General features: G+C 39.5%; 1 protein-coding gene across 2 annotated transcripts in view; it reads right to left on the bottom strand.

Annotated features, from left to right (window-relative positions):
• Positions 1-27,502, bottom strand: part of OBSCN (obscurin, cytoskeletal calmodulin and titin-interacting RhoGEF) — a 170,682-nt gene that overhangs the window by 127,853 nt on the left and 15,327 nt on the right. For both annotated transcript variants that reach the window (XM_043467097.1, XM_043467098.1), the window contains exon 8: positions 628-903. In XM_043467097.1, coding sequence (XP_043323032.1) covers positions 628-903 — 276 coding nt within the window. The remainder of the gene's footprint in view (positions 1-627; positions 904-27,502) is intronic.

Genomic DNA, 27,502 nt, shown 5'->3' with positions numbered 1-27,502 from the left:
TCAGGGATCAAAACTGCATCTCCTGCACTGCAGGCACATTCTTTACCCACTGAGCCATCTCGGAAGTCCTATAGATACACAGTTAACTTCAATATCCATGTGCGAGGAAGAAAGAGTGTCCAGAACACTTAAAACTCTAGTAATCTATAGCTTGGTCTTGAGATAAGTCCAAGCCTTTGCAGCAGAAATTTCCCCTGGTCCTGGTTTAATGGAATTCAATCATCTCTCCCTAGTGGGAACGCACATGCATTGCTGGGTGGGGCATCTAGGAGCTGTCAGGACAGCCAAGAGAAGCAAATTCACATGCCCACAGTTGAAAGACATCTGGTTCACATCAGACTCCAAGTGCAAGACAGAACCAGAGGCCCAGACACCAGGGAACACCCAGAAGACCCTGGGCAGATGCTGGGAACTGACAACCGTGCATCACTGTGTGGAAATGTCACTCTGGGTTCACAGAACACCTTTCTCCCTTCTGTTCACACCCTCCCATCCAGCTCCCTTTGCCCAGCCTTGGGTATGAAAATGGGAGTGGGAGGACAGAAGACCGAAAGAGATGAAGTCCAGTGGAAAGATCATCGGGTCAGTCAGGGGTGCAAGCCCGTCCCATCACCTTCAAGGACTGACCTGTGACGTCCAGGTGGAAGGAGACCTTCTGGCCCCCGGCCTCACAGCTGTACTCCCCGGCATCCGCCTTGCCCGCCTGCTGCACCACCAGCTGCCGGGTGCAGCCCTTGGCCTCCACATGCACTTTCGAGCTCGGACTCAGCTTCTTCCCATCCTTGTACCACGTCACTTCCATCTGGGCCTGGGCCACCTCGCAGCTCAGCGTGGCGCTGGTTCCTGCCACGGCCTTTACCTCCTTACGCATTGGGTGCCCCTTGATAAACACTGCAGAGGACTCTGGGGACACAAAGGGATATACACTGTCAGAGACACAAATCTGATCCTATTCTAGGGGATCTTCCCGACCCAGGGATTGAACACACATCTCTGGTGTCTCCTGCGTGGGCAGGCAGATTCTTTTCCTCTAGCGCCACCTGGGAAGCCCAAACCAGCTTATGAGACTTCAGAGTTCAGGAAAGTTTCTCCTTGGAGCCAGTGATGCCCTAAGCCCAGAAGGGTGCACAGGTAAAGAGTCTGATATGTCTTCTGTGTCAGAACCTCACATGTATTATACTGATGTTCTAACTCAGAAGTAATTCCTAAGGCTGGGAGAAGGTGGCCAAGGTTATTTCAGCATCTGTCACAGCTAGTTCATTCTCCTTCCCACATGACCGTCACCTCTGGTGGACAGACTGAATTGTGTGCTTTTGTATGCCCAGAACGAGGCATACGGTATATTCCCCACAAACTAGCCTACATTTTTCAAGGTATAACGCACATGTAAAGTACACTAATTCACTTACAGCTCAATAAAGTTTAAGTGTACCTATCCCCATGTGACCAAAACACATCAACAAACATTTCCAGATCCCCATTCACTACTGGCCACTCCCCAAAAGTCACCTTTCGACCTTTATCACCATCAACTACTTTTATCTGTTCTTTGATTTCACATGAATGGAATTAAACATTATAAGTTGTTTGGGTCTGTTTTCTTTCACTCAACATAATGTCTGTAAGATCTATCTATGCTATGCTGTAGCAGCAGCCTGTTCTTTCATACTAATATATAGGATTTGTTGTATGAGCAAGCACCACAATTTATTTTCTCCTTTTTCTCTTATGGTTCATTTGGGTTGCTTCCAATTTGGCAATATGATGTGTAAAGTTGCTATGAACATTCTTTTATGTATCTTTTAGAGCACTACAACTGTTGGAACACAGAAGCACCTGCTTTTGGCTTTCACAGATATTTCCAGTTTACCAAAACTGTTTTACCAATTTATGCTGCCAACATAAGTGTGTGGAGTTCCAGTTCTCTACATCCTTACCAACAGCTTATATCATCAATTTTAATAACTGTGCATATGCCAATAAATTCAAATAAATACAGAGAGGATCTCAGAGATTCCATGCTAGAGATGCAGTCATTCACTTATTCACTCAGTCACTGAGGAAACTAATGTCAATGAAGGGTCCATTATCTGCAGGCACTATGGTATAACTGGGAATGCTACACCACAGCTGGAAATGTATACAACACAGTCTCTGTTCTTATAGAGCCCACTTTCTGCTGAGGAAAGACAAACAAACATATAAACCTGAAAATGATGTAATGCTAAGTTGAGTGGTGTGATGAAGTAAAGTGATATGCTAGAGAAAAGGGACTGGTTGGTGGCTTAGATTTGGCAGTCAGAGCAAGCCTTGCAAAGGAGTGATGTTTAGGTGAAGGCTAAATGATAGAAGGGAGGTAGCCTTGAAGAACGCTGAGCGGGTCATTATACTAGAGATGAGACCTAGAGCCAGGTCTCTCCTGAAGGGAAAGGTATGGAGTGAGTGAGGAAGGTAAAAGGGAACTGCACTTTTAGAACCACACTGGGCATCTGATTTTCTCCTGTGGGCATTGCTGCTCCTTGGTACGGCATACGGCCGCTGCAATAAAACAGGAATACTGATCATGCTGTGGACACCTTGTGTGAATAGGGAGATGACGTCAGGGACTGAGGTGACAAGCCTCCAGGGAAAAGAGGCTTTGAGGAATTGAGCCCCACACTCAGTCACATTTCCCCCCAAGATGTTTGATGAGTTCCCCAGCTGCATGGCCCAGGAGACTATGAAGCCAAGCAGAAGATCTCTGAAAACTATAGCAGACATTTTAGCACCTTGCATTAACGGAGAGACAAAGATTAAAATTGAGTCTCTGCTTGGAAAGAGACCCTCACCCCTGCCCCAAGTCTCTGCAGGAATCCTTGGAGGATGCCCAGGACTGGAAGCCAACCAGAGACAGACAACCCTGATCACAACTGCAATGCAGGCTTGAATCAGTGCCGTACCAGGACAGACTAAAATTCTTGGTTGTTCCCTTTATCCCTAGCAAAAGAAATACTGATCCTCTTTCTAAAGAAAGATAACATCATCCACGTTCAAAAAAAAACAATACCTGACCATCAGCTGAAAATTCACTGGCATGCCAAGGATAGGAGTAAATAGAAAATTTTTAAAAGGCAATATTAGACGATCAGTTTGATGGCTATCAGACCAGGATATAACCATGATGTCTCCATGTGCTCAGTTGCTAAATTGTGTCTGACTCTTAGCGACCCCATGGACTGAAGCCCACCAGGCTCCTCTATCCATAGGACTTCCCAGGCAATAACACTGGAGTGGGTTGCCATTTCCTCCTCCAGGGGATCTTCCCAACCCAGGGACTGAACCCATCAAGAACAGGGTCTCTTGTGTCTCCTGCACTGGCAGGCAGGTTCTCTACCTCTGAGCCACCTGGGAAGCTGATACATAAGCTTGATAACATACCTTTAATATGAAAGAAAAGAAAATAGATCACATATAAAAACTTTACTACCAACTCTGGAATCTAAGGACTCTGTAAGAAATTAAACAAACATAAATTATAAAATGGGAAAATACAACTGAAAGCAAACACAGTATAAATGGATTTGACAACATTTAGATAAAAAGGAACAGTAAACCAGTGAACTAGAAACAGAGCTAAAGAAAATATCCAGACTCAAGGAGAGAGAGAGAAAGAACTGAGGTAGAGAGGGAAAAAAGAACTGAGGTAGAGAGAAAGAGAAAAAGACTGAGGTGGAGAGAAAGGGAGAGAAAAAGACTGAGGTGGAGAGAAAGGGAGAGAAAAAGACTGAGGTGGAGAGAAAGGGAGAGAAAAAGAACTGAGTTAGACAGAAAGGGAGAAAAAAAGAACTGAGGGAGAGAGAAAGGGAGATACATGAGAGACACATGAGAAAACTTACTCCATGACTGAGCAAAGACGAAAATCTGCACTGAAAATGCTCTGAAATCCTAACCAGAACGAATACAAAGAAAACCATACCTAGGTGCATCAATATAAACTGCTGAAAGTAAAAAACAGTATCTTAAAAACAACAGGGAAAGAAAAATGAGATCTTGAGGGAAGATAAATCTGACAGTTGATGTTCCAAACAATACCTGCAATCTGGAAGATGGTGGAATAGTCTCTTTAAAAAAAAAAAAAAATTAATATAGTTTGGAGGGTGGATTGTTAAACTGCAATTTGATATTGAGAGAAAATAACCCTCAGAATATTGGGCTAAACTCTGGCTCTATATTTCTCTGGCTACACGAACTTTGGCAAGTTACGGAGTTTCCTTTTGTGCCTTATCTTACAATGGTAGCTCCTCTTCCTGAAGCGATTGTGAAGCTTACACAAGTAAAAACACAAGAAGCACTCATAAAATCCGGCCCTAGGCATATAATTAATACCTGATAGCTGCTATGCCGTAAGCCTTGTGTGGAAACAGGCTTCTAGGTGGCATAATCACACACTCCTCACTCATTAACAGTTAACTTAAGGAACATTAAGGACTTTAAGGAACCCACTTGTGACACTGAGTTGGAAGGAAACCTTCCAGGTCCTGACTTCCCAACCACACTCCTCAGGATCCACCCTGCCCACCTGCTGCGCCACCAGGCTCCAGGTGCAGACCTTGGCCTCCACATACACTTTCAAGCTTCTTCCCTCTTTGAATCATGTCATCTCTGGGCCTGGGCTACCTTACAGCTTAGCGTGGCGCTGGCCCCCACCTCAGCCTGCACTTCCCCTCATGTTGGGTACTCCCTGGAAAACATCAATGTGGGCTCTGAGGACAGGGAGGAACAAACGGTCAGAGACAATCAAATTTCTAGAGCTGGATGAGGGCTCACCGTCTGGAACTCAAAACTAGAATGCCTTGGCTCCAAGCTGGCCCTATCCCTAGCTTTCTCAATGCAGAAAACTTCACATGCAGAAGATGCACAAAAAGCAGGGAACAGCACAGTTCTTGGAATCTGAACGCTCCCAGTTCAGTCGTGTTCAGGTTGATATATGCTACAATCCAGGTTTACTCATCAGCTGTGATCTCATAATTATTCTAACAAAGGGACGCATAATTTGAGGTTGGCACATCAAAGAACTGGTATTTTCAGGGAGAGTTTCTTATACCATGTCACCAAGAACAGGCAATACTCTTGTCAGAGGAACATTAATATGCTAATACGGTCTACAACTTCTAGCAGGCCAACCACCACTGGTGAAATCAAATCGTGTAGTCAAATCCTTGGCCTTGAAATCAGATGTCCTTTTTTTATTAACTTGTTTTATTTGCTTCATATCACATTACTCTAGAACCCATTCTATTACTCCAGATTTGATTTTCTTCTTTATAAAATAAATTCATTGGTAATTATATTTCAGTGAGATTCTGTGAATGATAAATTATCTCCATTTACTCTGTGCTCTTCATTGCTGTTGATAAACCTATATAAGAATAAATATCACCCCATTAATCTTTTTTCTATTTGGAAATAGATGGAGAAACAGTGGAAACAGTGGCTGACTTTATTTTCTTGGGCTCCAAAATCACTGCAGATGGTGACTTCAGCCATGAAATTAAAAGATGCTTACTCCTTGGAAGGAAAGTTATGACCAACCTAGACAGCATATTAAAAGAGACATTACTTTGCCAACAAAGGTCCATCTAGTCAAGGCTGTGGTTTTCCCAGTGTCATGTAGGGATGGGAGAGTTGGACTATAAAGAAAGCTGAGGGCCAAAGAATTGATGCTTTTGAACTGTGATAATGGAGAAGACTCTGGAGAGTCCCTTGGACTGCAAGGAGATCCAACCAGCCCATCCTAAAGGAGATCAGTCCTGGGTGTCCATTGGAAGAACTGATGCTGAAGCTGAGACTCCAATACTTTGGCCACCTGATGTGAAGAGCTGACTCACTGGAAAAGACCCTGATGCTGGGAAAGATTGAAGGCAGGAGGAGAAGGGGACGACAGAGGATGAGATGGTTGGATGGCATCACTGACTCAGTGGACATGAGTTTGAGTAAACTCCAGGAGGTGGTGATGGGCAGGGAGGCCTGGCATGCTGCGGTTCATGCGGTCACAAAGAGTAGGACACGACTGGGCATCTGAACTGAACTGAAGATCTCCTCTTGGTTTTTGACCTTCTGCAATTCACTATGATGTGTCTAGCTGTGGCTGTTTTTACAATTTCCATTATTACTCACAAATCTTACAGTTTAGGATTCATGTCTTATGCCATTTCTAAAATGCCTCCAGTTATTTCTTTCATTATTTCATCTTCTTCATTATTTCCATTCTCTCCTAGAAGTCTTTTTAGATATACATATGGCCTGCTTCTCATCTCTCTTCTGTTATTAACTCTTATTTTTTACTTCTTTGTGATTCATTGAGTAACTTTCTCAGATCTATCTTCTAATTCATAATTTTATGTTCAACTAAGTTTAATTTGCTGTTTATCCCTCTTCTAAATTGTTCGTTATAAATTTTATGTTTCCTTTCCAAGAAATTTCATTTGTTCCTTTAAATCTGCCTGTTCTTTTCCCTAGTATTACACTTTTTCTTACATTTTCAAGTCCTCCATACATCTTTTTAATCATTTTAAATACATTTATATTCCTCTTTCGGACTGTTGTTCTATCATCTGAAGTTCCTGGGTGGTCTAATCTTGCTTATGTTTGTAAGTTCCAACTCTCATTTATATTGGATCATTCCTATGATACTTAGATTTTTATTGTGAGAGCATATTTATCAGGGATTCTTTTTTAAAGAATTTTATTTATTTATTTGGCCATGTCACGCGGCTTATGGAATCTTAATTCCCCAATCAGGGATTAAACTCAGGCCCTTGGAAGTGAAAGTGGGGAGTCCCAACCACTGAACCCCCAAGGAATTCCCCAGGGATTCATTAAGTATGGCCTGATAGTGGAGGGGTATCCCTCCTGAATGCTTACATTTACTCCTGTCAGGTATTTCAGGATTATCATTGGCCTAGAGCTTCATTTTTAGCTTAACTTCTTAATCTGGGGTCCCAAATATGATAAATTCACATACTAATCCATTTCTTTTTGCACCAAGCCAAGGAAAATAGAAAAATACTTTCATACCTCCCTGGGCTATGGGTAGTTTACTTTTGAAAAGTAAAAGGAAAAGTCCAACTTTTCCTTAAATATGTGTTTCTATAAGATTCTCAGATTTGTATAGTTGTCTCAGTTCCACTCCTCCAACTCTCTTGAACCAAAGTTCCTACTGCCTATTTGCAAGTCAGATCCAGATCCCTGAAACCAAAACAACATCAAGTGCACCAATTCATCACTGACTGCTTTAGTCTTTCATTCCATCTTCGCTTCCAACACCAAGAAACTTCCCTTTTTTCCCCTTGTCAGTTCAGATATTAACTTAACCTAACTTTGCTACATTTTGTCCACAAGGAAAGGCCATGTGAAGATAGAGGAAGAGAGCTCTCACAAGAAACTGATCATGATGGCACCTTGATATTGGACTTCCAACCTCCAGAACTGCAAGGAAAAATAAAGTTTTGTTGTTCAAGCCATACAATCTGTGGTATTTTGCTATAAAAACCTGAGCTGACTAATATACTGGATAAATAAAATACACTATACCTCTCCTCTTGAATTCTTTAAAATATGTTTGATAGTTAAAAGCCAAAGATCATCACACTGTCTGAATAAGTTTACAATGTACACAGAGATAATACATAAGACAACTAGTAACATAAAGAAGAGATGATAAAAGTACTTATATATAAGTTCTACAAGTCAACTGAAGTAGTAAAATTCTGGATTCTAAACAGATGGTGAAGAGTATGTTTAGTGCAATCCCTAGGGTAACTACTATGTCACAACAGACAAATTAAAACGAAATACTAAAAACATCATAAATAACCCAGAAAGACAGCAAAGGTAAAAAGAGAAAAAACAAAAATAAATAATAAGGCAGTAGACCAGAATTCAAACAATTACTGCATTAAAACAAGTATAGTCTAAACACACCTATTATAAGAAAGAGATTGTCGGGATGTGTAAAAATGACCCAACATTATGCTGTCTGCAAGAAACTCACATCAAATATGTATAGATAAAATAATGAAACAATATATACAATGCAAACACCAATCAAGACAAATCTTGCGTATCTACATTAATACCAAGCAGAATAGACTTAAGCCAAAAAATTACCAGCAAAAAAGAGGAGTATTACCTAAAGATAATCCAGTCAATGTACATAGAAGACCTTACAATTCTAAATGAGTAAGCACCAAATAGCAGAGCTTCAAAATTCATGAAACAGAAATTGACAGAGCTGAAAGTAAAGCCAGAAAGGCCACAATTACAGCTGAAGACTTCAACACTCTTCACACAATAACTGGTAGAACTAGCAGACAGAACATTGTTAGAAGCTGAACCAATAACTAGCATGATCTGACACGTGTAAGACATTCCACCCAAGGGCAAACTAGGCATCCCTGTCAAGTACACATGGAACATTCACCAACATATACCATATTGTGGTCTACATAAGAAAGTTCTAACAAGTTCTAAAATCTAAAAAATATAAAGTATGTGCTAGTTAGACTAGAAATCAACAACAGAGAGGTAAAAGTAAAATCTCTATAAACACTTGGAAATTAAACAACACACCTCTGAGTAATACAGCAGTTGAAGAAGTTTCAAGCAAAATTAGTAAATATTTTAGACTGAATAACAATGAAAATACAGCATATCAAAATTTGAAGAACAAAGTTAAAGCAGCACTTAAAGGAAATGTGTAGTATTAAATATTTACATTAGAAAAGAAGAAAGATTTCAATCAGAAATCTAAGTTTATACCTTAAGAAATTCAAGAAAGAAAAGATTAGAAAGAAGGAAATGATAAAGATAACTGAAATCAATGAAGTTTAAAAATAAAATCAATGAAACCTACATCTGGTTCTTTGAAAAGATCAATAAAATTGATAAACCTCTAACAAGAAAAAGAAAGAAGATATAAACTAACAATATCAGGAATGAAAAAAGAAATATCACTACATATACTGCAGATATTAAAAGTGAATAGAGGAATACTACAAACAACTCTATGAGCATGAAATAAACAAATCTGATGAAGCAATCATTCCTTAAAATCCAAAAACAAACAAAAAAAAAACTTGCCAAGAGGAAACAGATAAACTATATATTTTCATAAGTATAGCTAAAATGTTTTTATTATTTAGACCTTCCAAAAAAGAAATCTCTGGGCCAGGATGACTTCACTGGTTTACCCAGTGAAATAACTAAAAAAGAAATTAAAGAAGGAATAGAACCAATATAGATTCTACACAACCTCTTCTAGAAAACAGAAGCAAAGAGAATATTTTTCAATGCATTTTGTGATTCCAGCATTACCTTGATACCAAAGCCAGACAAAGACAGTGTAAGAAAGTTACAAACCAAAATTCCTCATGCATGTAAATACAAAAATACTCAACCAAATATTTTCAAACTGAACCCAGTAACATATAAAAAGAACAACACACCACAACCAAATGGGCATAATCCAAGAAAAAAAAGGCTGGTTTCAGTATTTTGAAAATCATCCTGTTGCCATTTACTTTATTGCTTTGGGTTCAAGTTTATACACCCTTTCTGGGTTTCCTGTCTAGAGAAGATCCTTTAGCATTTGTTGGACAGCTGGTTTGGTGGTGCTGAATTCTCTCAACTTTTGCTTATCTGTAAAGCTTTTGATTTCTCCTTCATATCTGAATAATAACCTTGCTGGGTACAGTAATCTGGGCTGTAGGTTATTCTCTTTCATCACTTTAAGTATGTCCTGCCATTCCCTTCTGGCCTGGAGGGTTTCTACTGAAAGATCAGTTGTTATCCTCATGGGAACCCCCTTGTGTGTTATTTGTTGTTTCCCCCTTGCTGCTTTTAATATTTGTTCTTTGTGTTTGATCTTTGTTAATTTGACTAATATGTGTCTTGGGGTGTTTTGCCTTGGGTTTATCCTGTTTGGGACTCTGGGTTTCTTGGACTTGTGTGACTATTTCCTTCCCCATTTTAGGGAAGTTTTCAACTATTATCTCAAGTGTTTTCTCATGGTCTTTCTTTTTGTCTTCTTCTTCTGGAACTCTTATGATTCGAATGTTGGGGTGTTTCACATTGTCCCAGAGGTCTCTGAGGTTATCCTCATTTCTTTTAATTCTTCTTTCTTTTTTCCTCTCTGTTTCTTTTATTTCTACCATTCTATCTTCTACCTCACTTATCCTATCTTCTGCCTCCACTGAATGCCCCAACCAAAAGACAAAGACTGGCTGAATGGATACAAAAACAAGACCCCTATATGTGTTGTCTACAAGAGACCCATCTCGAAACAAGGGACACATACAGACTTAAAGTGAAGGGCTGGAAAAAGATATTCCATGCAAATAGAGACCAAAAGAAAGCAGGAGTAGCAATACTCATATCAGATACAATAGACTTCAAAACAAAGGCTGTGAAAAGAGACAAAATGGACACTACCTAAAGATCAATGGATCAATCCAAGAAGAAGATATAACAAATATAAACATATATGCACCCAACATAGGAGCACCTCAGTATGTAAGACAAATGCTAACAAGTATGAAATGGGAAAATTAACAATAACACAATAATATTGGGAGACCTTAACACCCCACTCACACCTATGGATAGATCAACTAAACAGAAAATTAACAAGGAAACACAAACTTTAAATGACACAATGGACCAGCTAGACCTAATTGATATCTATAGGACATTTCACCCCAAAACAATGAATTTCACCTTTTTCTCAAGCACACACAGAACCTTCTCCAGGATAGATCACATCCTGGGCCATAAATCTAGCCTTGGTAAATTCAAAAAAACTGAAATCATTCCAAGCATCTTTTCTGACCACAATGCAGTAAAATTAGATGTCAATTACAGGAGAAAAACTATTAAAATTCCAGCATATGGAGGCTGAACAATATGCTGCTGAATAACCAACAAATCACAGAAGAAATAAAAAAAGAAATCAAAATATGTATAGAAATGAATGAAAATGAAAACACAACAACCCGAAACCTTTGGGACACTGTAAAAGCAGTGCTAAGTGGAAGGTTCATAGCAATACAGGCTTACCTCAAGAAATAAGAAAAAAGTCAAATAAATAACCTAACTCTACACCTAAAGCAACTAGAAAAGGAAGAAATGAAGAACCCCAGGGTTGGTAGAAGGAAAGAAATCTTAAAAATTAGGGCAGAAATAAATGCAAAAGAAACAAAAGAGACAATAGCAAAAATCAACAAAGCCAAAAGCTGGTTCTTTGAGAAGGTAAATAAAATTGACAAACCATTAGCCAGACTCATCAGGAAACAAAGGGAGAAAAATCAAATCAACAAAATTAGAAATGAAAATGGAGAGATCACAACAGACAACACAGAAACACAAAGGATCATAAGAGACTATTATCAGCAACTATATACAAACAGAATGGACAACTTGGAAGAAATGGACAAATTCTTAGAAAAGTACAACTTTCTAAAACTGAACCAGGAAGAAATAGAAAATCTTAACAGACCCATCACAAGCATGGAAATTGAAACGGTAATCAGAAATCTTCCAAGAAACAAAAGCCCAGGACCAGATGGCTTCACAGCTGAATTCTACCAAAAATTTAGAGAAGAGCTAACACCTATCCTGCTCAAACTCTTCCAGAAAATTGCAGAGGAAGGTAAACTTCCAAACTCATTCTACAAGGCCACCATCACCCTAATACCAAAACCTGAAAAAGATGCCACAAAAAAAGACGACTATAGGCCAGTATCACTGATGAACATAGATGCAAAAATCCTTAACAAAATTCTAGCAAACAGAATCCAACAACATATTAAAAAGATCATACATCATGACCAAGTGGGCTTTATCCCAGGGATGCAAGGATTCTTCAATATTCACAAATCAATCAATGTAATACACCACATTAACAAATTGAAAGATAAAAACCATATGATTATCTCAATAGATGCAGAAAAAGCCTTTGACAAAATTCAACATCCATTTATGATAAAAACCCTCCAGAAAGCAGGAATAGAAGGAACATACCTCAACATAATAAAAACTATATATGACAAACCCACAGCAAGCATTACCCTCAATGGTGAAAAATTAAGCATTTCCCCTAAACTGAGGAACAAGACAAGGGTGCCCACTCTCACCACTACTATTCAACATAGTTTTGGAAGTTTGGGCCACAGCAATCAGAGCAGAAAAAGAAATAAAATGAATCCAGATTGGAAAAGAAGTAAAACTCTCACTGTTTGCAGATGACATGATCCTCTACATAGAAAACCCTAAAGACTCCACCAGAAAATTACTAGAGCTAATCAATAAATATAGTAAAGTTGCAGGATATAAAATTAACACACAGAAATCCCTTACATTGCTATACACTAACAATGAGAAAACGGAAAGAGAAATTAAGGAAACAATACCATTCACCATTGCAACGAAAAGAATAAAATACTTAGGAACATATCTACCTAAAGAAACAAAAGACCTATACATAGAAAACTATAAAACACTGATGAAAGAAACCAAAGAGGACACAAATAGATGGAGAAATATACCGTGTTCATGGATCAGAAGAATCAATACAGTGAAAATGAGTATACTACCCAAAGCATTCTATAGATTCAAGGCAATCCCTATCAAGCTACCAATGGTATTTTTCACAGAACTAGATCAAATAATTTCACAATTTGTATGGAAATACAAAAAACCTCAAATAGCCAAAGCAATCTTGAGAAAGAAAAATGGAACTGGAGGAATCAACCTGCCTGACTTCAGTCTCTACTACAAAGCCACAGTCATCAAGATAGTACGGTACTGGCACAAAGACAGAAATATAGATCAATGGAACAAAACAGAAAGCCTAGAGAGAAATCCATGCACCTGTGGACACCTTATCTTTGATAAAGGAGGCAAGAATATACAATGGAGAAAAGACAATCTCTTTAACAAGTGGTGCTTGGAAAACTGGTCATCCACTTGTAAAAGACTGAAACTAGAACACTTTCTAACACCATATACAAAAATAAACTCAAAATGGATTAAAGATTTAAACATAAGGCCAGAAACTATAAAACTCCTAGAGGAGAACATAGGCAAAACACTCTCCGACATAAATCACAGCAAGATCCTCTGTGACCCACCTCCCAGAATATTGGAAATAAAAGCAAAAATAAACAAATGGGACCTAATTAAAATTAAAAGCTTCTGCACAACAAAGGAAACTATAAACAGGTGAAAAGACAGCTTTCAGAATGGGAGAAAATAATAGCAAATGAAGCAACTGACAAAGAATTAATCTCAAAAATATACAAGGAGCTCCAGCAGCTCAAGTCCAGAAAAATTAATGACCCAATCAAAAAGTGGACCAAAGAACTAAACAGACATCTCTTCCAAAGAAGACATACAGATGGCTAACAAACACATGAAAAGATGCTCAACATCATTCATTATCAGAGAAATGCAAATCAAAACCACAATGAGGTACCATTTCATGCCAGTCAGAATGGCTGCTATCCAAAAGTCTACAAGCAATAAGTGCTGGTGAGGGTGTGGAGAAAAGGGAACCCTCTTACACTGCTGGTGGGAATGCAAACTAGTACAGCCACTATGGAGAACAATGTGGAGGTTCCTTTAAAAACTGGAAATAGATCTGCCATATGACCCAGCAATCCCACTGCTGGGCATACACACCAAGGAAACCAGAATGGAAAGAGACACGTGTACCCCAAGGTTCATTGCAGCACTGTTTATAATCGCCAGGACATGGAAGCAACAGCAGATGAATGGATAAGAAAGCTATGGTACATATACACAATGGAATATTACTCAGCCATTAAAAAGAATACATTTGAATCAATTCTAATGAGGTGGATCAAACTGAAGCCTATTATACAGAGTGAAGTAAGCCAGAAAGAAAACACCAATACAGTATACTAACGCATATATATGGAATTTAGAAAGATGGTAATGATAACCCTGTATGTGAGACAGCAAAAGAGACACAGATGTATAGAACAGTCTTTTGGACTCTGTGGGAGAGGGTGAGAGTGGGATGATATGGGAGAATGGTATTGAATGGTATTGAAACATGTACCATGTGTGAAATGAATTGCCAGTCTAGGTTCGATGTATGATACAGGGTGCTCGGGGCTGGTGCACTGGGATGACCCAGAGGGATGGGATGGGGAGGGAGGTGGGAACGGGGTTCAGGATGGGGAACACATGTACACCCATGGCAGATTCATGTCAATGTATGGCAAAACCAATACAATACTGTAAAGTAAAAAAATAAATAAATAAATAAAACTGAAAAAAAAATAAAATAAAAATAAAATCATCCCAAGACACATGAGCAAAAATGGCAAAATAATAACTTTTTTAAAAAACTCTCTCCCATGAAATCAATTAAGACATTTGCAAAAATTGTTGTAATCAACTTTCCCAAAGCTCTGGATATTAACCAAAGGCTTATTAGCAATCTGAGGAACATACAGTCAAGAAAAACAGTCACATCTTGGTAAGAACAGCAAGACGTGGTGTTTTAACTTGCCCAATCCTCATACCCTTCTCCCTGGTTCTGACGTAGCCTTGAAAACCAACGGTCCACTATCACAATGAAAACCAGCAGCCTGGAAGCCCCCTGGTAGGGTAAAGAATGAAAGGAGGGCTCTTTCAAAGTTCCATTCCCAGAGAACAGTCATTATTTAAGCTGACTAGTGGCTCCTTGCAAAGCCCCACTCACAAGGCTGTCTTTATTTATTCATTATCCAAGTCTGAACAGAAGCTCACCAATTAAAAACAGCTCTTCCCCATGGTTTTTGTTAAAAATAAGCACAGGCAATTACTGAACATGGCTGTCTGGGTTTGTGGATAACGACTGGCAGACAACAGGCTAATCAATGGGCTTAAAAGGAAAAGCTGGATTATGAGATGTTAGTAGATAGCTTTGAAAAGCTCTGACCCCTTCCTGGGCATCTAGAAGGCCATACATACATGATACTCAGAAGATACCCGAGAAGGTTCTAAACTCACACATCTGCTTCATGAAAGCCTACAGTAAAGGCAAAGGTGGATATGGCTTTGAGTTACATGCATGCAACAACACCCACACAAAGTCCCCTGGCAAACACTGGGAGACTTGCAGGTTACAGACATCGAAGGAAATCACTGTGAAATCATTAGCTGACCAATCAGCTAACTGAGGAGACTTCAGTATCTTACACACACACACACATACACACACACAGACTTTACAGAATTAGCTCAGAAAAGTCACTGAACATCCAAACAATAGCAGAAAAAGCAAATAGCAACACCAACACCAGGGAGGATGGGAGAATCTGAACTCCAGAGTTTCCACATATTATCACTTAATATTCCAGTTATCAACAAAGAATTACACGACATGCTAAGAAACAAGAAATCATGGCCCACATACAGGCAAAGAAGCAGTTAACAGAAACCGTGCTTGAGAAAATCCAGATACTGGACTTATTAGAAAAAGTCTTCACATCAGCTATTTTAAGTGTGCTTTTAAAAAACTAAAGGAAACAATTTACAGTGAAATAAAGGAATACATGAGGACAATGTCTCACCAAATAAATAATATCCATTAAATTTTAAAAGTATAATAATTGAAATGAAAACTTCACTAATGAGGTATTCAACAGCCAATTTAAGCAGGCAAAAGAAAGAATCATTCAAGTTAAAGACTCTCTTGAAATTAGCTAGTCTGATGATCAGAAAGAAAAAATAATGAAGAAAATGGACAAAGCCTCAGACACCTGTGGGGCAACATGGATTGTACCAACACATGCATAATGGGAGTCCACAGGAGGGGAGAGAAAGGGGCAAAGAGATTATTTGAAGAAATGGTCAAAAACTTTCAAAACTGATAAAAGACATGAATCTATACACCTAAGAAGCTCAACAAACTCCATGAAGATAAGCTAAAAGAGATTCACACTAAGACAATGTATGTCAAATTGTCAAAGGTCAAAAAAGAGAGAGAGACTCTTGAAAGCAGCAAGACGTGACCTGTCACACACAAGAGCTCCTCAATAAGACAAATAGCTGATTTCTTCTTGGAAACCACAGAGGCCAGAAGGCTGTGGGATGATGAGTTTAAACTGTTAAAAGAAAAAACTATCAGCCAGTGGTTTTAGATTTGCCAAAGCTGTCCTTCAAAAATGAAAGAGAACTTATACAGTCCCAGATAAACAAAAGCTAAGGGTCTCTTTGCTATCCTACTGTCCTACAAAAAAAAAACAAAACACAACTGTCCTACAAAAAATTCTAAAGGAATCTTTCAGCTCAAAATGAAAAGATACAAGACAGTAACTTGAAACCATATGAAAATCAAAGAACAACAGTAAACGTAGCTACACAACTAAATATAAAAGCCAGTAGCATTTTTATTCTGTAATTCATCTTGTTTTTTATATGATTTTTAAAAAGGTATAAACAATAATCATAAAACTACAAAGTTAATGGATACACTATGTATAAAGACATAACTTGTGACAATAAGAACATTCAGCTTGGGGCACTAGTTGTAAATATGCAGTTTTAACTGAAACTAAAATCATATAATTTCAAACTTGATTATTATAAAGCTATATGATAATGACAAATCCCCAGAGTAATAACTTAAGAAAAAATGAATGTATATATACATAAAGAAATGAAAAAGTAACAAAATGGCACACTAGAAAAAAAATCAATTAATCATAAATGACAGTAATGCAGAAGCAACAGCAAAAAGATATGACAAACAAGAAACAAGAGAACAAAATAGCTTCTTTTTAAGAATTAACACCACAAAATGAATTTAAGTGCTGCCTATAAGAGATTCACTTGAGGTCCAGACATACAACTAGGTTGAAAGTGAAAAGATACTCCATGCAAAGAGCAATCAGTAGAGACCTGAGGTGGCCATACTTAAGTAAAAAAAAAAAGAGAAAAGACATTACAAGACATTATATTATAATGTATATAATTTTAGACTGGGCTTCCCTGGTAGCTCCGAAGGTAAAGAATCCGCCTGCAATGAGGGGGACCTGTGTTCAGTCCCTGGGGTGGGATGATCCCCAGCATTCTTGCCTGGAGAATCCCGTGGACAGAGGAGGCTGGCGGGCTCCATGGAGTTGCAAAGAGTTTGACAAGACTGAGCAACTAATCACAGCACAGCACATAGATTAATGATGTTACATATTGATTAAATGAGTCAATTAATTAAGAAGATAACACAGCTATAAACACAAGCACAACAGGAGAGCTCCAAAACATACGAAGTGAAAACTAGAAGATTAAAGAGACAGTTCTCCAAGAACAGCTGAAGACTTCAATATCCTACTTTGAATAATGGACAGAATAACAGATCAATAAAGAAATATGACATGAAAAGCACAACACAAGAAACCAGACCCAACTGAATTATAGCAGACACTCCACCCAACAGCAACAAAAGACACATTTTGCTCAAGTACATATGGAACACTCTCTAATATATGTTAAGTCATAAAACTAGTCTCAATAAATCTTCAAAGACTGAAAGCATACCAAGAGTCTCTTTGACTATGATGGAATGAAACTAAAAATCAATAACTGAAGGAAAACTAGAAAATTCACAATCACATGTCAAAGATATACAATACGCTCAAGACAGAATTACAAGGAAAATTAGAAAATATTTGGGGATGAATGAAAAATGAAAGCAGAGCATACCAAAACTTATGAGATGCAGTGAAAGCAGGGTTCAGAGTTTCCTGCCATCCAGAGCTATAAATTACAGGCCTATGTTTAAAAAAAAAATTATAAATCAATAACCTAACTTCATGCCTTAAGAAACAAGAAAAAGAAGATTAAGTTAAACCCAAGCTCAGAAGAATGAAAAAAATAAAGATTATAGCACAGATAAACAAAATCGAGAATACAAAAGCAACAGAAAGAATTGAGGAAACCAAAAGGTGGTTTTTTGAAAAGATCAACAAAATTGACAAAACATTAGCTAGGCTGATCAAGAAAAACATAGAAGACTAAAATTATTAAAATCAGGGAAAAAACAGGGGACATCAATAAAGACTTTGTAAAAATTAGAAGGATTATAAGAGAATACTACAAGCAACTACCTACCAACTAGATAACCTAGATGAAATGGAGAAATTCCCAGAAACACATAAACTATCAAAACTAACACAAGAATAAACAGAAAAACTCTGAATGGACCTATAACAAGTAAAGAGATTTAATCAGTAATCAAAAGCAAAATGAGAGGCATCCAGACTGGAAGTGAAGTAAAACTATCTGCAGGTGACATGATTTGCCTATTGAAAATCCTAAGGCATTCACAAAAGAACTAAGAGTAAATAAATGGGTTCAGAAAGGCTGCAGGATAGCAGACCAACCGCTATTGCTCAAGTACATATGGATCAAGTCTATTTCTTGATCAAGTCTATTTATATGCATTAAATATGAGTAATTTAAAAGAAAATTAAGAAAATAATTCCATCTACAGTAACATGAAAAAGAATAAAATAGCAACAAATTTAACACATTAAGCACAATTCCTGCACACTAAAAACTATAAAATAATTGAAAGAAAGTTAAAACACCAAAATAAATAGAAAGTCATTTCATATTGTAGGTTAGGAGACTAATGCTGTTACGATGTCAGTATTCCCCAAATTGATCTACACATTGGATGCAATCCCAATCAAAATACGACCTGTAGTTTCTGTAAAATTTTTAAAAGATGATCCTAAAATTTATGTGCAAATGCAAGAGACCTAAAACAGCCAGATCAATGTTGTTTGAAAAAAAAAAGTTTAAAGGATTCACACGTCCCAATTTCAAAATTCACCACAAAGTTACAATAATCCACACTGTAGTAGACATATACATCAATGGAGTAAAATTAAAGAGTCCAGAAAAAACAAGACGGTGTCAAGGAAGAGGAGCACAAAGGTGGGAGGATAAACTCTGCTGCCAAAGCATAAACAAAGGCAGGAGAGATGGAAATCAGCGGGCATACAGCTTTGGCGTGCTTTAAAATTTGAGCAGCAGGAAGGGCGTGTCCAAAAAACGTGGTCTCCAGGTGAGGCCGATTTTATGCTAAGCAAGTTCCCGGCCTCAAGATTCTCCTCAGCAAAGCCCCGGGGCTGGGCACTGTGGCTGGCCTACTTCTGGTAAGGCTGCTCCAAGTGTTTAAAATGTTGGGGGCAGCGTGTCGAAGGGTTGAGTCTTCAGTCGGCAATGCTAGAGCCAGCGGCACTGACTGGGACCATGCTCTGTGCTGAGTTCTCAGTTGGGTTTGACTCTTTGTGAGCCCATGGACTGCAGCCCGCCAGGTTCCTCCGTCCACGGGATTCTCCAGGCAAAAATAAGGGAGTGGGTTGACATGGCCTCCTCCAGGGGATCTTCCCAACCCAGGGATCGAACCCACGTCTCCTGCATTGCAGGCGGATTCTTTACCAACTGAGCCAGCAGGGCAGATTCTTCTGGTGAAGACCTGTTCCTGATGCGCCAATCACCCGGTCCTGGTCCTGCACTACAGGGTACAGACGTGAGCGGTGCTGCTTTCCGAGCGAGCCTCATCCTGGACCTGCTGCTGCTGCTTTCACCACTAACGCCCCAGGCTGTTACCACCCCGCTCCAGACCTCCAACATGCCGGCTCTGGTGGTGAGAAGGCTGCTCCGGGCAGCCACAAAGTACCATGTGGGCGCAGCTCTCAGCCATCATAGTCTTTCTGCTCTTTGGGGATTCCTAGCCCAAATCTTCACCTCCATTAAGGAAAATGGAAACCCCCTCATGTCTGGAACCTTTGTAGTCTCTTCTCTCTGCAACACCCTCATTACTGTTCAGCTACTCTTCTACCGGAAGGCAGACTTCCCACAAGAAAAAAAAGCAGTAGAGTTGAGCTGGCTCCCGGAGTACATTCATTGTTTCTATTCATCCACCCAACCTTGGGGCCCTTCTCATCTGAATCAGTCTGCTGGTGAGAGTTTTAAACATTCCTTGTTCCTGTGCAACTGCAACTTTAGTGGAAATACTTGGTTGACTGCCATCCTTAGAAAGGATAGGGGGAGAGATTTTCAGACTGACATTTTGACATTGTGTGCATTATTACAAAATTCAGGAGAAGAAAGTAAGGAAAACCACTAAGTCATTCAGGTACGACCTACATCAAATCCCTTATGATTATACAGTGGAGGTGACAAATAGATTCAAGGGATTAAATCTTGTAGAGAGAGTGCCTGAAGAACTATGGACAGAAGTTCTTAACACTGTAGAGGAGGCAGTGACCAAAACCATCCCCAAGAAAAAGAAATGCTAGAAAGCAAAGTGGTTGTCTAAGCTATTAGAAAAGAAGAGACGTGAAAGGCAAGGTAGGAAGGAAAAGATATACCCACTGATTGCAGAGTTTGAGAGAAAAGCAAGGACAGATAAGAAGGACTTCTCAAACAAACAATGCAAAGAAACAGAGGAAAACAACAGAACGTGAAAAATCAGAGATCTCTTCTTGAAAACTGGAGATCTCAAGGGAACATTCCATGCAAGGATGGGCATGATAAAGGACCAAAATGGTAAGGACTTAACAGAAGCAGACGAGATTATCAAGAGGTGGCAATAACACATGAAGAACTATATTTACAAGGTCTTAATGATGTGGGTAACCATGATGGTGTGGTCACTCACCCAGAGTCAGACATCCTGGAATGTGAAGTCAAGTGGGCTTTAGGAAGCACCACTCTAACCAAAGCTAATGGAGGTGATGGAATTCCAGCTGAACTATTTGAAATCCTAAAAGATGATGCTGTGAAAGTGCTGCATTCAATGTGTCAGCAAATCTGGAAAACTAAGCAGTAGGCACAGGACTGGGAAAGGTCAGTTTTCAGTCCAATCCCTAAGAAAGGCAATGCCAAAGAATGTTCAAACTACCATACAACTGCATTCATTTCACATGCTAGAAAGGTTATATTCAAAATCCTTCAAGCTGGACTTCAGCAGTATGTGAACAGGACTTCCAGATGTACAAACTGGATATAGAAAAGGCAGAGGAACCAGATATCAAACTGCCAAAATTCATTGGCTCATAGGGAAACCAAGGGAACTTCAGGAAAAAATCTACTTCAGCTTCATTGACTGCACTAAACCCTTTGACTGTGTGGATCACAACAAACTGGGAAATTCTTAAAGAGATGAGAATACCAGATCACCTTACCTGCCTCCTGAGAAACCTGTATGCAGGTCAAGAAGCAACAGTTAGAACTGGACATGGAAAAATGGACTGGTTCCAAACTGGGAAAGGAGTACGTCAAGGCTGTATATTGTCACCCTGCTTGTTTAACTTCTATGCAGAGTATACAGGGGAAATGCCAGGCTGGATGAATCACAAGCTGGAATCAAGATTGCTGAGAGAAACACCAACAACCTCAGATATGCAGAATATACCACAGAAAGTGAAGAGGAACTGAAGAGCCTCTTGATGAAAGTGAAAGAGGAGAGTGAAAAAGCTGGCTTAAAACCCAGTGTTAATAAACCCATGCACCTATGGGTACCTTATTTTTGACAAAGGAGGCAAGAATATACAATGGGGCAAAGACAGCCTCTTCTACAAATGGTGCTGGGAAAACTGGACAGATTCATGTAAAAGAATGAAATTAGAACACTTCCTAACACCACACACAAAGATAAACTCAAAATGGATTAAAGACCTAAATGTAAGACCAGAAATTATAAAAGTCTTAGAGGAAAACATAGGCAGAATATTCTATGACATAAATCAAAGGAAGATCCTCTGTGACCCACCTCCTAGAGTAATGGAAATGAAAATAAAGGTAAATGAGTGGGACCTGATTAAACTTAACAGCTTTTGCACAGCAAAGGAAACTATAAGCAAGGTGAAAAGCCAACCCTCAGAATGGGAGGAAATAATAGCAAATGAAACAACTGACAAAGGATTAATTTCCAAAATATACAAGCAGCTCATACAACTCAATACCAGAAAACAAACAGCCCAAACAAAAAGTGGGAAAAAGACCTCAACAGACATTTCTCCAAAGAAGACATACAGATGGCCAACAAACACATGAAAAGATGCTCAACATTGCTCATTATTAGAGAAATGCAAATCAAAAACTACAATGAGATATCACCTCATACCAGTCAGAATGGCCCTCATCAAAAAGTCTACAAACAATAAATGCTGGAGAGGGTGTGGAGAAAAGGGAATGCTCTTGCACTGTTGGTGGGAATGTAAATTGATACAACCACTATGGAATACAGTATGGAGATTCCTTAAAAAAACTAGGAATAAAACCATCATATGACCCAGCAAACCCACTCCTAGGCATATACCCTGAGGAAACCAAAGTTGAAAGAGACACATGTATCCCATTGTTCACTGCAGTACTATTTACAATAGCTCAAACATGAAAGCAACCTAGATTTCCATCGACAGATGAATGGATAAAGCAGTTGTGGTACATATGCACAGTGGAATATTACTCAGCCATAAAAAGGAATGTATTTGAGTCAGTTCTAATGAGGTGGGTGAACCTAGAACCTATCAAACACAGTGAAGTGAGTCAGAAAGAGAAAGATAAATATCATATTCTAACACATATGTACGGAATCTAGAAAAATGGTATTGAAGAATTCATTTACAGGACAGACATAGAGGAGAGACATATGGACATGGGGAGAGGGGAGGAGAGGGTGAGATGTATGAAAGAGTAACATGGAAACTTACATTACCATGTGTAAAATAGATAGCCAACAGGAATTTGCTGTCTGGCTCAGGAAACTCAAACAGGGGCTCTGTATCAACCTAGAGGGGTGGGAATGGGGAGGGAGACAGGAGGGAGGTTCAAAAGAGAGGGGACATACATATACCTGTGTCTGATTCATGTTGAGGTTTGACAGAAAACAACAAAATTCTGTAAAGCAATTTTCCTTCAATTGAAAAAAAAAGAAAAAAAAACCAACATCAAAAAGAAGTAAGATCATGGCATCCAGTCCCATCACTTCATGGCAAATAGAAGGGGAAGAAGTAGAAACAGTGACAGATTTTATTTTCTTGGGCTTCAAAATCACTGCAGATGTTGATTGCAGCCATGAAATTAAAAGATACTTGCTCCTTGGAAGGAAAGCTATGACAAACCTCAGTTCAGTTTGGTCATTCAGCATGTCTGACTCTTTGCAACCCTATGGACTGCAGCACGCCAGGCCTCCCCGTCCATCACCAACTCCCAGAGACTGCTCAAACTCATTTCCAACGTGTTAGTGATGCCATCCAACCATCTCATCCTCTGTCGTCCCCTTCTCCTCCTGCCTTCAATCTTTCCCAACATCAGGGTCTTTTCAAATAAGTCAGTTCTTTGCATCAGGTGGCCTGAGTTTCAGCCTCAGTCCTTCTAGTGAATATTCAGGACTGGTTTCCTTTTTTTTTTTCCTCCATTTATTTTTATTAGTTGGAGGCTAAATACTTTACAATATTGTAGTGGTTTTTGCCATACATTGACATGAATCAGCCGTGGATTTACATGTGTTCCTTTAGAATTGACTGGTTGGATCTCCTTGCAGTTCAAGGGACTCTCAAAAGTCTTCTCCAACACCACAGTTCAAAAGCATCAATTCTTTGGCACTCAGCTTTCTTTATAGTCCAACTCTCACATCCATACATGACTATTGGATAAACCATAGCTTTGACTAGATGGACCTTTGTTAGCAAACTAATGTCTCTGCTTTTTAACATGCTATCTAGGTTGGTCATAGCTTTTCTTCAAGGAGCAAGCGTCTTTTAATATCATGGCAGCAGTCACCATCCACAGTTATCTTGGAGCCCAAGAAAATAAACTCTGTCACTGTTTCCATTGTTTCCCCATCTATTTGCCATGAAGTGATGGGACCAGATGCCATGATTTTAGTTTTCTGAATGTTGAGTTTTAAGCCAACTTTTTCACTCTCCTCTTTCACCTTCATCAAAAGACTCTTTAGCTCCTCTTCACTTTCTGTGGTATCATCTGCATATCTGAGGTTGTTGATGTTTCTCCCAGCAATCTTGATTCCAGCTTATGCTTCATCCAGCCCAGCATTTTGCATGATGTACTCTGCATTAAGTTAAATAAGCAGGGTGACAATATACATAAATAAGAATTATTGTCACCCTGCTTATTTAACTTATGCAGAGTACATGGCTTAAAGCTCAACATTCAGAAAACTAAGATCATGGCATCCAGTCCCATCACTTCATGGCAAATAGATGGAGAAACAGTGGAAACAGTGGCTGACTTTATTTTGGGGGAATCCAAAATCACTGCAGATGGTAATTGCAGCCATGAAATTAAAAGACACTTACTCCTTGGAATGAACGTTATGACCAATCTAGACAGCATACTAAAAAGCAGAGACATTACTTTGCCAACAAAGGTCTGTCTAGTCAAGGCCATGGTTTTTCCAGTAGTCATATATGGATGTGAGAGTTGGACTATAAAGAAAGCTGAGCACCAAATAATTGATGCTTTTGAAGTGTGGTGCTGGAGAAGATGCTTGAGAGTCCCTTGGACTGCAAGGAGATTCAGCCAGTCAATCCTAAAGGAAATCAGCCCTAAATATTCATTGGAAGGACTGATGCTGAAGCTGAAGGTCCAATACTTTGGCCACCTGATGCAAAGAACTGACTCATTGGAAAAGGCCCTGATGCTGGGAAAGATTGAAGGCAGGAAGAGAAGGGGACGATAGAGGATAAGATGGTTGGATGGCATCACCGACTCAATGGACATGAGTTTGGGTAGTTGATGATGGGCAGGGAGGCCTGGCGTGCTGCAGTTCATGGGCTTGCAAAGAGTCAGACACGGCTGAGCAACTCAACTGAAGTGAACTGACTGACAATATACAGCCATGATGTACTCCTTTCCCAATCTGGAACCAGTTCATTGTTCCATGTCTGATTCTTGACTTGTATACAGATTTCTTAGGAGGCGGGTAAGGTTGTCTGGTATTCCCATCTCTTTAAGAATTTTCCACAGTTTGTTGTGGTCCACGCAGTTGTCTCCTGCATAGGCATGGGTCAGCAGTGGCCTGCTCCAGGGGCTCTGGGTAGAGCAGACCTGGTCACACAATCTGTGGCATAAGCCCTCTTGGAAGAGGTCGCCATTAACCCAGCACAGAGCTGCCGAGCAGACGACCCACAAACTGCAGAACAATTATACCAAATAAATTCTCACACTGTTAAGAAAGTTCTAGGTCCCACAACAGATTTCCCAACCTGGGGATCTGGCAAAGGGACTGAGAATTCCCAGGGAATTTGACTTTGGAGGCAAGGGGGATTTGATTACAGAACTTACAGAGGAATGGGGAAACAAGCCTCTTGTAGGGCACAAACAAAACCTTGTGCACACCAGGACCCAGGAGAAAGGAACAATGACTAACCTAGACAGCTTATTAAGAAGCAGACACATCACTTTGCCTACAAAGATTCATATAGTCAAAGCTACAGTTTTTCCAGTAGTTATGCACAGATGTGAGTGGTGGACCATAAAGAAGGTTGATTGTCAAAGAATTGATGCTTTTGAAATGTGGTGCTGGAAAAGACTCTTGAGAGTCCCTTAGACAGCAAGGAGATCAAACCAGTCAATCCTAAAGGAAATCAACCCTGAAGATTCTAAGAGCCAATTCACTGGAAAAGACCTTGATGATGGGAAAGACTGAAGGTGAAAGGAGAAGGGGTTGGCAGAGGATGTGATAGTTAGATAGCATCACTAACTCAATGGACACAAATCTGAGCAAACTCTGGGAGATAATGAAGGACAGGGGAGCCTAGCATGCTGTAGTCCATGGGGTCGCAAAGAGTCGGACATGGCTTAGCAACTGAACGACAACCACGTTTATAGTCATCTGGCTGAGATTCTTCCTTTGGCAGAAGTGTCCAGCCTCTTACCTATTCTGGGCAAAAGTCTTACCCTGTCTCCCCCATTTCCCCACTTCCCTTCTGACCCTACAGGACACAGCCTGGACAGTGGAAGGGACTAGGTGATGCTGGCTTCCTCCTCTGCTCAGACTAGCTCAGCCTGTCTCCTGGGCCCCAGTGCTTGGTGGGGGGTAGGGGAAGAAGAGTGACTCGGGCCGGGCCCCAGGGTGGGGTGAGGAGACTCCTGTTCTGGCCGGGCCAGGCAGGAGCGGGTGGAGACTGCTGGAGTAAAGGGGAACAGCGATGGGAAAAAAGACTCAGAAACGTGGAAAAAGGTAAGAGTCTCCAGAAGCAGATCCTTAATTCATGGTTAACTGATTTTTCAACAAGGATGCGAAATTCAAAAAAACTGTTTTCAACAAATGGTGCTAGGACAACTGGATATCCACATGGAAGGAATGAAGCTGTACCCCCTACCTCACATCATACACAAAAATTAGCAGAAAATGGATCAAAGACCTACTTAAAGGTCTTTGGGCTAAAAGACCTTTAAAGGGCTAAAACGGGAAAATTATTAGAACATAGGTATCAATCTACTTGACCCTGGATTAGGCAAAGATTTTGTAGATGTGACACCTAAGACACAAGCAACCAAAGAGAATAAACTGGGCTTCATCACAATTTTAAAGCTTTTGTGTGTCAAAGGGCACAATTTAGAAAGTAAATGGAAGAAAATATTTGCAAATCATCAATCTGATAAGGCTCTACTATTCAGAATAAATAAAGAACTCTTACAACTCGTTAATAAAAAGATAAATAACTAAAAACAAGCAAAGAATTTGAAGAGACATTTCTCCAAAGAAGATATGCAGATGGCCAAATGCATATGAAAAGAAGTTCAACGTCATTAGTCATCAGGGTAATATAAATCAAAACAACAAGAAGATAGTCATCCACCAGGATGACTATAATCAAATAAACTGAAAATAACAAGTGTTGGTAGGGATGTGGAGAAAATAGAACCTTCAAACACTTCGCTGGGAATGCAAAATGGTGCAGTCACCCTGGAAAACAGTTTGGCAGCTCCTTAGAAAGTTAAACACAGAGTTACTATATGACCCAGCAATTCCAAGAGAACCTGAACTATATGTTCACACAAACCCATGTATAAGAATATTCATAACAGCACTATTCACAACAGTCAAAAAGTGGGGACAATTTAATTGTCTATTAGCTGATGAATGGCTAGAAAAAATGTGACCCATCGATATAATGAAATGTTATTTGGCCATAAAAAGGAATGGAATACTAACACAGGCTATAGTAAGGATGGCCCTTGTAAACATTACATGGAAAAAGCAGACACAAAAAGCCACACATCAGCGCATTCCTTGGTGGTCCACTGGTTAGGACATGGCACTTTCATTGCTGTGGCCTTCGTTTAATCCCTGGTCGGGGAACTAAGTGCAAGCCACATGGCACCACCAAAAAGAAAAGGACTCAATGTTTTCACTGCAGACACAAAAAGTCATATTGTCATATGATTCCATTTAAATGAAACGTTC

Source organism: Cervus canadensis, chromosome 4 (genome assembly GCF_019320065.1).
Source record: "Cervus canadensis isolate Bull #8, Minnesota chromosome 4, ASM1932006v1, whole genome shotgun sequence".
NCBI classification, from domain to species: Eukaryota; Metazoa; Chordata; class Mammalia; order Artiodactyla; family Cervidae; genus Cervus; species Cervus canadensis.
This window is presented reverse-complemented; position numbering and strand designations above follow the sequence as displayed.